Genomic DNA, 15,408 nt, shown 5'->3' with positions numbered 1-15,408 from the left:
TTTGCTCATCGTACGTTTCTACATATTCATAATTGCATTGATAATGTCGGAGATTATGTCTTGAATTATCACATTGCACATGAATTAAACGTGGTCCGTTTTGCAGTTCTTTTCCCCTCACTGTTTAATTGAAACATTTCCATACTAGAAAAACAAACAAACGATAAAGATTCTTGTAGAAAGTGACAGCAACAATTTCAGTGAATTTCCACTCTTTGTTTCAATATCAACAGCACTAGATTTGGCATTTTGTGCGTTTGGACAATCATGCAGCCTGTACACAATAATGACGTCACATTAATGACACAACATCGATTGACGAATCATTTCAAGTAACTTTTTGTCAGTTTTTCTTTTGAATTTTTACTGACTCTTCCCTGAAAAAGTAGAGTATGCTAAATAGTTGTGCGTTTGGAAGCGTATACATTGATGAAACAATAGACAGAATGATAATACGGTAATACATATAAGCAAGCAATTTTAGTAAACTATGCATGTCAATACCTGAAGTACGGCATGCCATTAGCAATGGCCAGGGGCCACTGAAGATTGGCCACCAAATTTCGAAAAAGTTATTTTTTGGTAGTCCGATCGGGCAACAAGATTCAAAATGGATTTGTATGTGTCTGTTTTATTTCGGTCAATATCTTTCTTTTTCAGGCCACCAAAATTTCACATTAAAGAATTTCGAATAGACCACAAGAGAGAGAGAAAAAAAGTTTATAGCGTCGAGCCCTGCCTCAAGTATACTTGACCTTAAGATCAGTCTGTATTTTATCGTTTGGGATAATATTATGTTCCGCGGAGACTACGTCTGGCTTCACGGAATCGGAGGAGAACCTCAAAAGTAAAAAACAAAAAACAAAAAAGAAAACAAAAAAAAGAAAACAAACTCCTCGGGACAGACGATTTTTTTTTCTCTCTAATAGTATACATGACCACATCACAGACAGTGTTACTAAGTTCTACTTGGCCAAAGTCATCTTCAGTTTTCTCAGGCGCGAGTCGACGCTATCCCAGCCAAAGTAACATGTTTCCAGATGAACCTGCGAGGGCGCTGTGTCCCTGTAGGCCTCTCGCCCGTGCAGGATGCGGCTGTTGTCGAAGATGAGAACATCGCCTGGTCCGGAGCGGGCGCGGGAAGGAGAGAGAGAGGAGTACAGTAACAGAGATAGAGCGAGGGAGGGAGAAACAAAGGTTACAGCTCGTTATACCGAAGGTTCATTATTCCGAAGGCTCTTCAGTCCGAAGATTCGTTATTCCGAAGGTTCGTTTTTCCGAATTTCATTTTTGGATTAACAAATCTTCGGAATAACGAACCTTCGGAATAACGCCACAAATGTTCGGATTAACGAACCCGTTGTCATTTTCGGATTAACGAACCTCTAGGTATAGGGAATTTGTGTGTTTCGGACGAACCTTCGGAATAACGAACCTTCGGAATATCGAACCTTCGGAATAACGAACAGCACCCGAAACAGGGGGGGGGGGGGGGGCGGAGAGAGAAGGTCAACGACTTGTCCTGCTCCAGTTCAATGTCCTGTTATTAGTAATTGGCCATACAGTCCAATATGAACTGACTGGGAAGCGTAAGATCAAAATACACAATAAGGGTGGCAATTACTGCTGTGTTCATCAGCAGTGAACATGTTCTAAATTTATTACACCAGTGTGTCCGTTATCTGACGCTTCCCAGTTCTGGGAGAGAAGGATACGAGGAAGGAAAAATGAACCATTAGATATCAGCAAATCTCGTTCATGCTTTAGTTTACGTCGTCCCAGATATTCCTTTGGGAACTGCCTGACAAAGACACAACATTTACGACTGTTGCCGATACAAATTGCGCAGAAACAACATTGACAAGGAAAAATAAACCGCGTTTCCCCTAACGAAAGTCATTGCCGCTTCTACGAGCTGAGAATGACGACAGACGGCTCAGTGCAGGGGGTCCGACAACTTCGTCACGTCACGTAGTTTTAAGTGAAAAACACACAAACCGTTATTTCTTATGATCAGTTCTATCCAATGGACGCAGCCATAAACTTTGCACGATCACCTTATCGCGATGACACTTTCTAACTGCAGTTTTCACCTTGCAAATAATGCGTGTAGTCCTTTATTATAGTTATGTAATCAACGTGATGAGGGACCGAAATGTTCTGGCCACCTTCCCAATTTTCTTGTATGAAGCATTATTAAGGAAACAGCATACATTTGATTTTGACGAATATGACTTTGTGTGTCTTTTTTTAATGAAAATTTAAAAACTCCACCTTTCAAATTACTGTGCACAAAATCTCTTTCCAGATGTCTAACTTATACAGTCGGCTGGTCTATGGCATTGCTCCATCACTCTTCTTCTTTTTTCTTTTTTTTTTTTGGGGGGGGGGGTGAGTCGATACAGAAATAAACAAAATTGCGCAATAAATTTTCCTGCTCCCGTTTCATGCATTATACCACCTTTGCATTGCATAACTATATTATGGTCCTTTAGGTTACCTGGTCGAAGTATGTGTCTACAGGCCCGTTTCTCTTCGTACATCAGATTGTGGAAGGACTTCATAGCCCGATAGGTGGCGTCTACTTCCCCGACCGGTAGCCGCATCACGGACGTCTTCCAAAAGTCACAGCAGATGATTTTTGCCAACGACCTGTCCTGGTTCAATCTGATATCAATTACATAAAGCCTCACATTTCACCCTCCGTTATTGCTTTGCTATTGAGGGGAGACTCTACCTAACGTTTTGATGGATTTAAAACGAACACGGTACAGACAAGAAAAAGAACACTGGAATATTTCATAGAAATCGGACTAAAGACTATCACTTTTACTCAGTTTTTGTATACTCGTATGTATTCATTATTTTCGACGGTGTCGGGTAGAATGACATTTTGCGTGAATGACATGAGGTATTATTTTATTGTAGCACACCTCTCTCATTTGTTTGAACTCCAGAGAATAAAATGTTTTCAAGTTGATTATCAAGTGAAGTGAATAAAAAAAAAGTACTTGTTGTGACGTTAATACGATAATAAGTTTATTGCTGAGAATACATAATCTTATGCGTTCCCTTCTGCAAAACGGAAACTACTTAAGATTTGCGGTTACCATCATAAGTATGTTAGTCCATGGGCCAGGCCAGATATTGGTACCATCTGAGGTGGCAAAACCTTTTTGGTTTCATTTTGTTTGTCGGGCATAGATATGCTTATCAAGCTATGATAGCATTTCCAAATGAGTAGCTTAGTCATAGTAAATGAATTTTAAACCAATTTGGTTTCGTTGGTATATCCCTGTACTTCTGAATCGAGACCAACCGCTATACAAAGAAGAGCACTGTCTTCTGTATGTTCACAGGTATTCTGTTGTAAACGCGGTGCGCTTAGTCTTTATTCAAGGCAGCGAAGGGAATATCCAAGGGTTATGATGTCCACAGCGCTTAGTCTAATATTCAAGACGGCGAAGGGAATATCCAAAGCTTATGATACAGTGTATATCCCTTTATCTAAAAACAACAACAACAACAACAAAGCAATTTCTCGTGAATTTTAGCGTCTTTTTCAATTATTTATCATTTTTCCGGTGAAAACGCTGGGTTGAAAACGCTAATACCACGCCAATGTCGCTTTATTTCCATCCAACAATGAAAGATTATGCAAAAACAATGTACCGGTACACTACAATACATTATAATTAATAATGTTGTAAATGAACAGAGTGATTTTTGTTTAAAACTGATGTATTTGTTGAGAGGGTGGTATAAAAACAGTATAGATAATCCCTTTTATTAGGAACTTTATGATAACGGTACATTGTTCTAGATAAAGACTAAGCGCACCGCGTGACAGCTGTAGACATCATAAACCTTTGGATATTCCCTTCGCTGCCTTTAATGAAGACTAAGCGCACCGCGTTTACAACAGAACACCTGTGGACATACAGAAGGCAGTGCTTGTGCACATAGCGGTTAGTTTCGATTCAGAAGTATAGGGATATAAAAACGAGACCAAATTGGTTAAAAATTTATTTATTATGACTAAGCTACTCATTTGGAAATGCTATCATATAAGCTTGATAAGCGTATCTATGTCCGACAAACAAAATAACACCAAAAAGGTTTTGCCACCTCGGGTGGTACCAACAACCCATTTTTCGGCTCTTGGCCCATGGACTATGTTACCTGTCTACATGGTCGGTGCCGGGCAAATGGCACAGGTTATTATGACAGACGTTAAGATGCCACAGAGTGACAGAGGTAAAAAGATGTCTATAAATGTAACAATGTCACAGGTGATTGATGTCAGAAGTAAGATGTTATAGGAAACGTAATTCAAGTATTACATCAATTTATTTTACATGTATAACGTTGAACCCCTATACATTTTCAACAAAACGGGGTATAAGACAAGGTTACGAACGCGCCCTCACGTGATCGGGGCGTGGCGCGAGTAGTGGTAGTGTCGATCGTTGACCACCCATCCCTTGACCCGCGATTCCCAGCATGGAACGGTGAGCCGATCGAAGGCGTCGGGGTCGAGTTGCTTGAGGTCAAGGGCTGCCTTGAATCCGTCGACGAAGAAGTATTCGCCCCCGTTGCCCTTGACTTGATCGATACAGTGGAGCAGAAAGATCTGGCAAACAGATTATAGGAACAAATTTTACATCTCGTGTTTATATTCGTCTCTTGGGGCTATCGACAAACAAAGACACATTAATGCTTTGGATCATAATAGTTGAAATAGTTGAAATAGGCGGAGCCCCGCGGGGCCATTAAAAGAAATAATGTCGAGCCACCAAATTTTCCACATGAAAATAGTTATCTTTCAGTGGCTGGCCCGATCGGGCAACTAAGATTCAAAATTAATTGTTATACATCCCTGTATTTCCTTTGATTTCAGACCACAAAATATCCAAATTAGAGAGAGAGAGAGAAAAAGGAGATTGTATCAAGCCCAGTTCATGTAAGTATAATATTTGTTCCTGCTATTTCAGAGTGTGACGATAGAAAAGTGCCTGCATCAGAGTGTCTGTGGGCTTGCATTTATAGTCAGCGTCTTGTTTACTTGTACTATCTCATTCGTTTATCATTTATTTCTAAAGGTAATCATCTACTTATCTCTCCATTTTCATCTCTCTTTCTCTATCTATTATCATTCTAAGACTTTAGTTGTTTTTTGTGTCTTTCCGTTCACTGATTAATTAATTTATCTTTATTGGTCCACTGCTTAATTCATTCAATATTTCTTTTTCATTCAACTGTTTTTGTTTCTTATGTATGTTTCTATACTTCCTGTCCATCTGTCTTTTTTTCTATTCAACTTGTCAAAGACTTGTTTGTTGTATTCACTAGTTTCTTACGCCTGGAGGGTCTTGACAAAAGCTGTAGTCGGTGTGTAGGGGCCGATATTCCAGGCCGTACGACGGATGGCCGAAAGCCCATTCCTGTTTCCCATAGATATTCGACGTAGTTCTATTAATTAAAGTGACGAAGAGAAAGTCATTTTCGGAAGATGGGGGCCATCTTCAGAAAAAAACACGCACATCACACCCAAATCTCAAACGAATAGGCTTTCGAGACAATCCGGATGGCTATCATGGCTATAAACATGTGGTAATCCTGTAATGTGTAAGCCGAAATTAACACGTGATTTAAATGATTTTCGAGGTTTTGAGACAAGGTTGACTTTCACCTGAATTATAATATGGGTAACTAATTTCATCTAGTACTGACTGCATATACCTGCATATGGAACAGGTATGGATAGGCAATTCAGTTACTTTAAATAAATTCTTGGCTATTAATAGAAAAGTGACAGGGTGTTGGACAGGTGGTGGAAGACGAGATCAAAGAAGGAAGTGGCGATCGGAGGAGGGAATAAGAAAGAGGGCCAGGAAGAGGGGAGAAAGATGAAGCGGAGTTTAGAGGAAGAGGAGGAGGAGATGAAGGAAGGTGAAAAGGAGAAGGCAGAGGAGGAGGAGGATGATGAGCAGGAGGAAGAGAAAGAGGAAGAGGAAGAGGAGGAGGAGGAGGAGGAGGCAGGGAATGAGGAGGATGAAGATTGGGAGGAAAAAGAAGAAGAGAAGGTCGAGGAGGACAAAGAAAGGGGAGGAGGAAGAGGAGGAAGAGGAGGAGTAAGAAGAGGAGAAGGACGAGGAGGACAAGGAAGGGGAGGAAGAGGAGGAGGAGGAAGAAGAAGAGGAGGATGGGGAGGACGGGGATGAAGAGGATGAAGATTGGGAGGAGTAAGAAGAGGAGAAGGACGACGAGGACAAAGGAAGGGGGAGGAGGAGAGGAGGAGGGGGATGAGGAGGATGAAGATTGGGAGGAGAAAGAAGAGGATAGGGACGAGGAGGACAAGGAACGGGAGGAGGAAGAGGAGGAAGAGGAGGGGGAGGATGACAGGGACCAAGGAGGAGGAGGAAGAGGAGGAGGAAAAGATGGAGGAGGAGACAGAGGATCAAGGACAATTGAATAAGAGGAGGAGGGAGAGGAGGATGAAGAGGAGGAGTGAATGAAGTGATGGGGAATGGAGGCAAAGGAGGATTACGAGGAGAAGGGTTAAGGGAGGGAGAAGGAGTGGTTGGAAAGGATGGGGAGGCCTCACCCATACGATGTAACAGTGAGGTATCCAATCCTCTCACTGAGTTTGCTGACGTGTCCCTTCTCGGGCGGCGTCCCACTGATGACTGCCACGCCCACTGTTTTCAGCTGGACCAACATGTCATATAGATTCTTGTCGGACTCGACAATATCTAATGAGATCAAAATATGAGAAGCAGAAATGGCTAATTCCACGAATCTATTATATTTTTTTTTTTAACAATTTTTTAATAACAATTTCATACAATCTGTAGCTCCAAACTTCACCTTCATTCGTGCTTTCTTTCTCCATTCTATTTTTTTTCCTGTTTTTCTTTTCCAATTCCTCTCAACATTTTCCCTTCTTCGTCTATCAATGCGGTGAGTGTAGAGATCACGATCACAACTGAAATCAACATCATTGTAGTTATTACTGCAACAAGCGCTACTGCTTGTTCTACCAAAAAAACAAAAAATAAAAAAAACATTCATGACAATAAGATAATGCTGTCACGTGTCATGTTGGCATCTTGTGTCTGTCTGTCTTCCTCCTCCTTATTTCCGTGTTTGCTTTTCTTCTGTAATTCTTCCTTTTCCAATAAGGTGGACGTGATGTCACGCAACATGATCAGCTTAGTACCGATTTAATTTGAATAACCACCATGAACATTTCTTTTGTAAATCCCTGCCCAAAATTCAGTTTTCCCGCGCTCTTGTGTGTAAAATGGGCCTTCTAAAGTTCAACTTCGAAGTGGGAAGAGATGTGGTTTTGTGGACTTAATTCCGTGAATATTGGTCGTGGACAGACGCTTCGGTGTTCAACCTACTTTTTTTTTTTTTTAATATAATCTACCGTGTTTATATCTATCTAATAGCTATTAGGCCTGTACTCACCAGAGTAGTTAAATGTGCGCATGCGCATACTTTCTGCCTCCCACAATTCCGGTTCGATGGATCGGACCGGTTCTCCTTCGGATTGGTCGAAACGATTGCAGAACAGCCATTTGCTGGAGTACTGACTGCGGTGATCGTCGCTCCACCAAATCGATAGTGATCGACCATCATCGCCGATGACCGCATCCTTGATATCGATATCGATGTCAAAGTCCTGCAATAGTCAAGAATGGCTCATTAATAGTTTGACTTTTATACATTTACAATCGCGTTAAAAGACGCAAAAAGAATGAAGTAATAAAAGATATTGCATAATATATTCTTGCAGTTTATACGGGGATATATAGTGTATAAACTATAGGAGTACACCTAAAACCTCGCTTTTTCAACCGGTGGTCTGTACAGCTTGTGCAGATGTTGCTCAAAAGATGAAACCAACATAATTCACATTCGATGCAAATATTGGGCCTCGGAAATAACCATTTGTCGAAGCCAAAGTGGGCCTCGGTTGAATAAAGGTTGAACAGAGCGGCCTTTACAGTACGGATTGTTACATACATCTACGCAGGACACAGACATGCATAACTATAGGCCAATTACAAAACACACTCATAATTCATCTATGAAATACATACACCGTACACACATTATGTATAATGAATATGCATACTAAAATGATTTATAGGCGTATGATATATTCATCTACAGTCCCATTGTTCATTCACATGCATGAATAGATTAATGCGTATCCGGGCAATTACCCCCCGAGGGCAGTTACCCCCCCCCCCCCCGGCTAAATACTGATTAGTGGTAAGGTTAGAGTTAAGATTAGGGTTAGGGTTGGGTTTAGTGTTAGGAGTTTGGGTTATGGTTAGGATTAGTTTCAGGATTAGGATTAGGATTAGGGACAGGGGAAGGGTCCGGGGTAATTGCCCAGGGGGTAATTGCCCTAGACCCAGATTAATGCGTCAAAAGATGAAACATCGATTTGCATTCCCAAAGTATACTGCTGTTTCTGATATTTCATGATTAGGGCTCCATCCGTATAGTCATCTTTACTGCTTGATCATCATAATCATGGTATAAGCCAGTTCGTAGTTCCACTTTGCGCATGAGCAGAAAAAGGTCATTTGTACCAAGAGGCAAGTTGGTTTTTAAATTCACTGAGATAAGCATCTGTCATACAATGATTATTCATGCAATCCTTGTACATGCTGGTTGCCAGTACATCCACCTGACAGCAAACCTGGTATTTGGCAATATGAATAAAACAGTTTTTTAATGTATTCAGTGCAAAACAATGAAATGGATGCTTCCCCGACGGTTGATTGACGGACCATTCTGGTCACCTGGTCTATGCAAGTTCATTCATTGTTTGAACACGAATTCCATGAATTATTACGTCGGGCAAGCTTACCGGTACCCATGTCTCTTTGAAAACGATTGAAGTGCCTAACCAACTGAGAAAAAAGAAAGGTCATTTGTACCAACGTGCCCATGAGCTATACGAACTGGCTTATTCACCGCGTTCGTTTTACCAGTCGTCATTATCACTGAAGAGTAATGTAATACTTCTGTGCATTTACGTTCATAGAAAGCCACGTTTTCATTGGTTTTATCATCGGGGATTTCATCACTTTTAGTGTGATCACAAATATGATGAGAGAGAGAGAGAGAGAGAGGGAGGGAGAGAGAGAGAGTGAGGGAGAGATAGAGGGAGGAAGAGAGAGAGAGAGAGAGAGAGAGATGGTGTATAAATAGGCAACATTCATGCCACTGTGTCTACAAAAATGTACCCTTTCATAGTGAGTCGTTCCATTCCAAATGGCACCGACGTTCTTTGCGCTTTGTCAATAATACTGTGTAATAGATACTCTTACAGTTTACAATGGCAACCCATTATTTATATATTTACTTCTTATCATTCCTTTTTTTTTTCGTTTTTTTTTTTTTTGATGGTGCCCGGTCGTTAGTGTACTGATGGCCGATACCATACGCTCACTTGTCACACGCTCAGCTATACATCGCCTGATGTTATTACAAAATCTATAACGCATTGTAATTCTGTTGGCGGTTCAGTTAGCTTGGAGCTGGTTCTGGCCAGCTGGGAATCCTCCACAAATAGCTGCCGCGGAATTCAAAGCATTTCACCATTTCATAAAACAAATAATGCACATTACTTGGTCGGGCCTTTAGCGGCGTTCCCACTGTCGTGCGTCATGTTACGAACACCACAATTAGCCATTCGTAACTGATCGTGGAAGTTTTGTTCAACTCATCTGAAATTTCACGTTTACGAGTCGATACGCGTAGGCACGCTTGGATGCGATACAGTCACTATATTGGTCTATTTCAGGCAATACGATCTGTCACGATTTGGTTTCCCCTTCAAATACGACAAGAAAGGATTGTCTCGATTGAGTCCACAATTGGTACCGATCTAACACTATCACTACGATCGGGATCCCCGATGTGGTACGTGCAGCTACGTTGTGATACGTTCCAAAGCATGCGACTATATACTGTGAACCAATGCAGTCTGTTGAGATATAGGATACGATATCTTTCACGATCGGGATCGAAAGCGACCACCATTTTAGCTACATATTGGACCCAAACGGAAATATAGCCCGGCTGACAACGTACTTCATTGCTTCCTTAACTTTAGCAGAGTAATTGCAATCTACAACCATTGATGATGGCAAGGTTTGACAGATTGAGGATGATGACATCGTGACATTTGCAGTACTGCAAACGACTAAATATACGTCATTATTACGTATTATTCATTATTAACAGCAGAGAAGAAGAAGGCAAGCAGCACCCATACCCGACACAACTTCAGATAATCCCTCCTCCGAATCAACCTAAAGAAATTAATAGATTATCCAATCCTTGACATGCTCACTCTCCCCCCCCCCCCCAAAAAAAAGTACCCCAAACAGATTAGATCATTACCCCTCTTCCCCAGGAAAAAAAAAGTCAAGACAAAAAGTAATGTTTGCGCCTCCTCTGAAATACATGTAGAAAATGATGAATTCCCTCAATATGGAGAAGTTGGCCGAATTGATAGTATTGCTTGTGTGTTTGATTTCATTATTCGCATAATGTATCATATGCCTTTTTATTCGAAACTCTCATGGGGGAGGGTATTTGAATTTATGATACACCGTACAACATTAATCTCATGAAATCATAAAAAATAATGATTATGAAATATTGGAAATGATCTAAAGATGCAGGCTACCACCTTGCATAATACAAAAATATAGTCTGCATGTACAATAAGAGCAAATGTGAAAAAAGAAATAAGCGGAGGGGGGGGGGGGAAGCAAAAAAAAAAGTTGATCCCGATCGACACGAATAAGAAGCACGATTAGATGAGATTCGCTGCATTTTGTTACGATCCAAGATGATCTGATGTGATAATCACGATCATAAATTAATCGTGTTTAAATCGTAGAAAATATTTGAACCGTCTCAAACTTTTCTACGATTAAAGCGATTGCCACGATTGACCTCGGCAAGATTTCATTATGATCTGATATACAAACTGATAAGATCGCCACGATTGCTCAACGATTAAGACCACGATTTCAATCGTGGCGTCAATCGTGATAGTGGGAACGCCGCATGAGTAAACCTATCATTCCCACAATATGTAACTTTTCAACAGTCCAAAACACACCCGGCTTCGCCTTCTGCGTTTCCGACTGTTCCAAACTTGCCAAAGTTACTGCCGAGTGAATATTCATACTATCGCTCTCTGTCATGTGAATTATTGGTTTACTACGTTTGTCGTAATGTAATATCGTTCTGTCGTATAGTAGGCCTATCTTTTTTTTTTAACAGGTAAATGTTTTCCATTGCTAATGGGAGAATATCCAAATATTTTCTGCCCAATTAGAGGGATTGAACAATTTGGTTTATCATCACACGATCATTTTAATGACCGACGCGAGACTGGCACTTAAATACGCAGTGCAACCCTGGTTGGACAAAAAGAAATAAAAAACAACAAAAGAAATACAAAAAAATAAACCCAAAACAAACAGAACAAAACCAAACCAAATATGAAGTAGGGCCTACTTGACCTGATGGAGTTTTCTTCCTTTCTTTCTTACAGGCCTATTTTTTTTTTTTTTTTTTTTTTTTTTGGGGGGGGGGGGGGTCCAACCTCAACGATAGCACATACTTGACCTGCACTCTACCGTGTCTCCTTTTATCTGATAACAAGGGACTAATAGCGGTCATTACGTCATAAAGGAGAAGACTTTGCACATCAAACTCTACTAGTTCGTTATACCTTATATACAGAAACACATATGCGCGCGTTTACAGAAATTGAGATACATGTATAGTTACTAACGTCCGTTATCTGTTGGACACGGGTTTGTAAGCTAGGTGTATTATTTAAAGGGGGTCTCTCACTGAGCGGCGAACGTTTGCGAACGTAGCGAATTTGGGATTTTGCCAGGGTTCGGTAAATGGTTGCAAAATGTTCGTCAACAGTTGCAAGATAGTTCGCAAACGGTTTTTATTGTCGCAAAGAAATTTTGAACATGTTCAAAATTTCTTTGCGAATTTGTATTTTCGCTAACAGTTGCAAACATTCGCAAAGCACTCGTAAGAATTCGCTAACGGTCGTAACACGGTGTCGCTAACATTTTTATTTGATTCGCCACTGCTAGCGAACAAGTAACCATATGGATCCTATATAAAAGCTTCTGAAACAGGCAAGGTTCCACTCTAAGAAAGATCTTGAAGCTCTTGACATCTCCATCATGACTGTAATTGCTGCAAAAGCTTTTCATATGGACCAAAGTCTGTCCTCTGCAACAACCACTCAGTCTTTCTTTTCTTCTTCCTTTGATGTTTTTCTTCATCTTCTTTCTCTTAAGCTGCACGAAAGCTGTAACAGCAGCCAGAAAAGCAGCTCTTCAAGGCTATTAGCAGCACGTTGAGCCTCTTCTTGGCAGAAATTAATTTCCCTATTCTGGAAATCCATGTTGAAAGGTGGCCACAAGAGATCTGAATGCAGTGGAAGGTTGTACGTTCGTTTTATGGGTCTGACTATACATAATCGCCTGGTACTTTTCCAGGTCCCAAAACATTCGCAAATTGTCGCAAGGGATTTGCAAACAGTTGCTAATATTTGCAAAACTGTCGCTAACATTTGCTAACAGTCGCTAATAGTCGTCGCCTGTGTTTCGCAAACACTTTCGCAAACATTCGCTCAAGTTATTCAAATTCATGAAATTCTTCCGTCGAGATATTTTCATTGCAACTGATTGACAAATTGCCCTACATCGACGTAAATAAGCACTGAATTAATCAGTGTTTTAGTAGTAGCCATGATAAAAAAAAATCATGGGCGTACATACTCGAGCAGGATTCGAACCTACGACCTCCTGATCACCGGACAGGCGTCATCTCCACTAGACCACAGAGCTTTCGCCCGACAGCAAGTGTTGGTTCTAGTCCTTATAGCATGCAGCGGGTACTGCTTTGTTATTCAAATTCATGAAATTCTTCCGTCGAGATGTTTTCATTGCAACTGATTGGCAAATTGCCCTACATCGACGTAAATAAGCACTGAATTGATCAGTGTTTTAGTAGTAGCCATGATAAAAAAAAAAAAAATCATGGGCGTACATACTCGAGCAGGATTCGAACCTACGACCTCCTGATCACCGGACAGGCGTCATCTCCACTAGACCACCGAGTTTTCGCCCGACAGCAAGTGTTGGTTCTAGTCCTTATAGCATGCAGCGGGTACTGCTTTGTTATTCAAATTCATGAAATTCTTCCGTCGAGATGTTTTCATTGCAACTGATTGACAAATTGCCCTACATCGACGTAAATAAGCACTGAATTGATCAGTGTTTTAGCAGTACCCGCTGCATGCTATAGGGACTAGAACCAACACTTGCTGTCGGGCGAAAGCTCGGTATTCTAGTGGAGATGACGCCTGTCCGGTGATCAGGAGGTCGTAGGTTCGAATCCTGCTCGAGTATGTACGCCCATGATTTTTTTTTTTTTTTTTTTATCATGGCTACTACTAAAACACTGATCAATTCAGTGCTTATTTACGTCGATGTAGGGCAATTTGTCAATCAGTTGCAAATTCGCTCAAGTGTTGCTAATTGTCGCTAAACATCGCTAAAAGTCGCTAACTGTCGCTAATGGCAGCAGCGAACCTTGATTTTTCGCAAACATTCGTCAGAAAAGTTGGCGTATCTCAAATTCGCTACATTCGCAAACGTTCGCCGTTCAGTGAAATACCAGCTTTATATTCAAGCGCCATGTGTATTACAACGTGAAGAAAAAAATATCCTTCTCTGTCTGTTTCTGTCTGTCTGTTTGTAGTTTCTTCATTGAGACCACCATTGGATCCATAGTTCTGGAAGACGATTCCTCATACTAAAACATTGGCAGTATTTATACGCCTTGCCTTGTAACGCAGAAAAAACAGACCTCTTAAAAATACATTTATACCTACATTCAATAAAATGGCATCAAAACAAGCTTTCAACGCAGTTGTCCTCATCAGTTTATTAAAGAAACTATGTTTCCAGGAAGAAAAATATAAGAATAGATGGAGATTTAAGATTGCACATATTTTATATATGTATATATATATATATATATATATATATATATATATATATATATATATATATAATATAGCTATGAAAATAGAAGAAACAGCTAGAAGGGAAGTGAATAGGAGAAGTGTGAAAATGAAGTTGGACTCTGGAAAAAATGAAACAACGATTATAGGAAAGGCCCTGTCAGCTCTCAATGGAGTATGGCTTTGTGGCCAGTCTATGCTGTGATTACTAATGCAACAAGCACACACACAAAATAACAAACAAACAAGTAAAATTGGGCGAAAGGAAAGAGAAAACAAATTTGGAATTATACAATGAAAGCTTCGTATACCTCCGAGGTTCATTAAAACAAAGACACAGGGAAGTTTTGATTTAAAGCTCCATGACAGGACTAACCATACTTCACCTTAAACTCCGAAAGCCTTGTTTGGAATCCCGCGTGAAAGCACTTCGGACACCTGCAGTGGTCACGCAGCCAAACATACGGGTAGTCCTGACAGGCGCCGCCGAGGCCTTCGTCCCAGAACACAGTCAGGCTCCGTGCGATCGTTATCGACCTGGCGACCACTCGCGTAATGGATGTCGATGTTTTCCCGGCGTTGTCATGGTCGTCGCGATCAGGCCAGGAGGCATGGAGCACGGACTCGTCCTCGAACGCTTGCGGCACAATACTCGACGAATCCACCATTTTCTGCTGAATCAGCAGTCAGCGCGGTCGGAGACCTAGTTTATATTATGCAGCACAGTTATCCCTTCTGAGGACGTTATATCATTTGTACGGAGGTCACAAAACGACAAATAAAGTGAGCGTGTTTGCGGTCTCAGAGCTGATTTTATGGACACTCTACGTGATAACCAAGGGTTACTGATGCGTGACAATAATACCCAATTCACAGCATTGGGAAGACAGAATCCTATACAGCTGTACGCATGCTATCCATTGGGAACTCGCATAGGAGGTTTTCGGGGGTTCCCGGTGGGGTGGTCTCACACAACGTTTGGCTGGGATATAGGCCCGAAACCCAAACCCGATGAGAAATTTGGATTGAGTGAAAGCAGCAACATTAATAGAACACATCAGTGAAAGTTTGAGGAAAATCGGACAATCGATGCAAAAGTTAAGGGGGGGGGGGGGAGGGGGGCGCAAGGGCGGTCTGGCAACCCCTTTCTCGACCAGATAATATTTTGTCGGTTTTTAAAAAATATTTCCATCATGTACACCCATATAGTACTTTCTTCTGGAAAAAGTTCATGTGAATAGAACCCGTCGGGTTATTCGGGGGTGGGGGTGGGGGTACCAGGGAGACGAACTCGCCCT

General features: G+C 41.1%; 1 protein-coding gene across 1 annotated transcript; it reads right to left on the bottom strand.

The window, feature by feature from the left end:
- Window positions 1-965: 965 nt before the first annotated feature.
- Window positions 966-14,778, bottom strand: LOC140235766 (gamma-butyrobetaine dioxygenase-like). The gene is made up of 7 exons (XM_072315775.1): window positions 14,497-14,778; window positions 7,477-7,690; window positions 6,608-6,755; window positions 5,361-5,472; window positions 4,431-4,633; window positions 2,501-2,667; window positions 966-1,120 (listed from the first exon to the last, which is right to left on the bottom strand). Exons 1-7 carry the CDS (start codon window positions 14,776-14,778, stop codon window positions 966-968), a joined length of 1,281 nt encoding a protein of 426 aa, XP_072171876.1.
- Window positions 14,779-15,408: the final 630 nt, after the last annotated feature.

The sequence above is a fragment of the Diadema setosum genome, chromosome 12, assembly GCF_964275005.1.
Source record: "Diadema setosum chromosome 12, eeDiaSeto1, whole genome shotgun sequence".
NCBI classification, from domain to species: Eukaryota; Metazoa; Echinodermata; class Echinoidea; order Diadematoida; family Diadematidae; genus Diadema; species Diadema setosum.
This window is presented reverse-complemented; position numbering and strand designations above follow the sequence as displayed.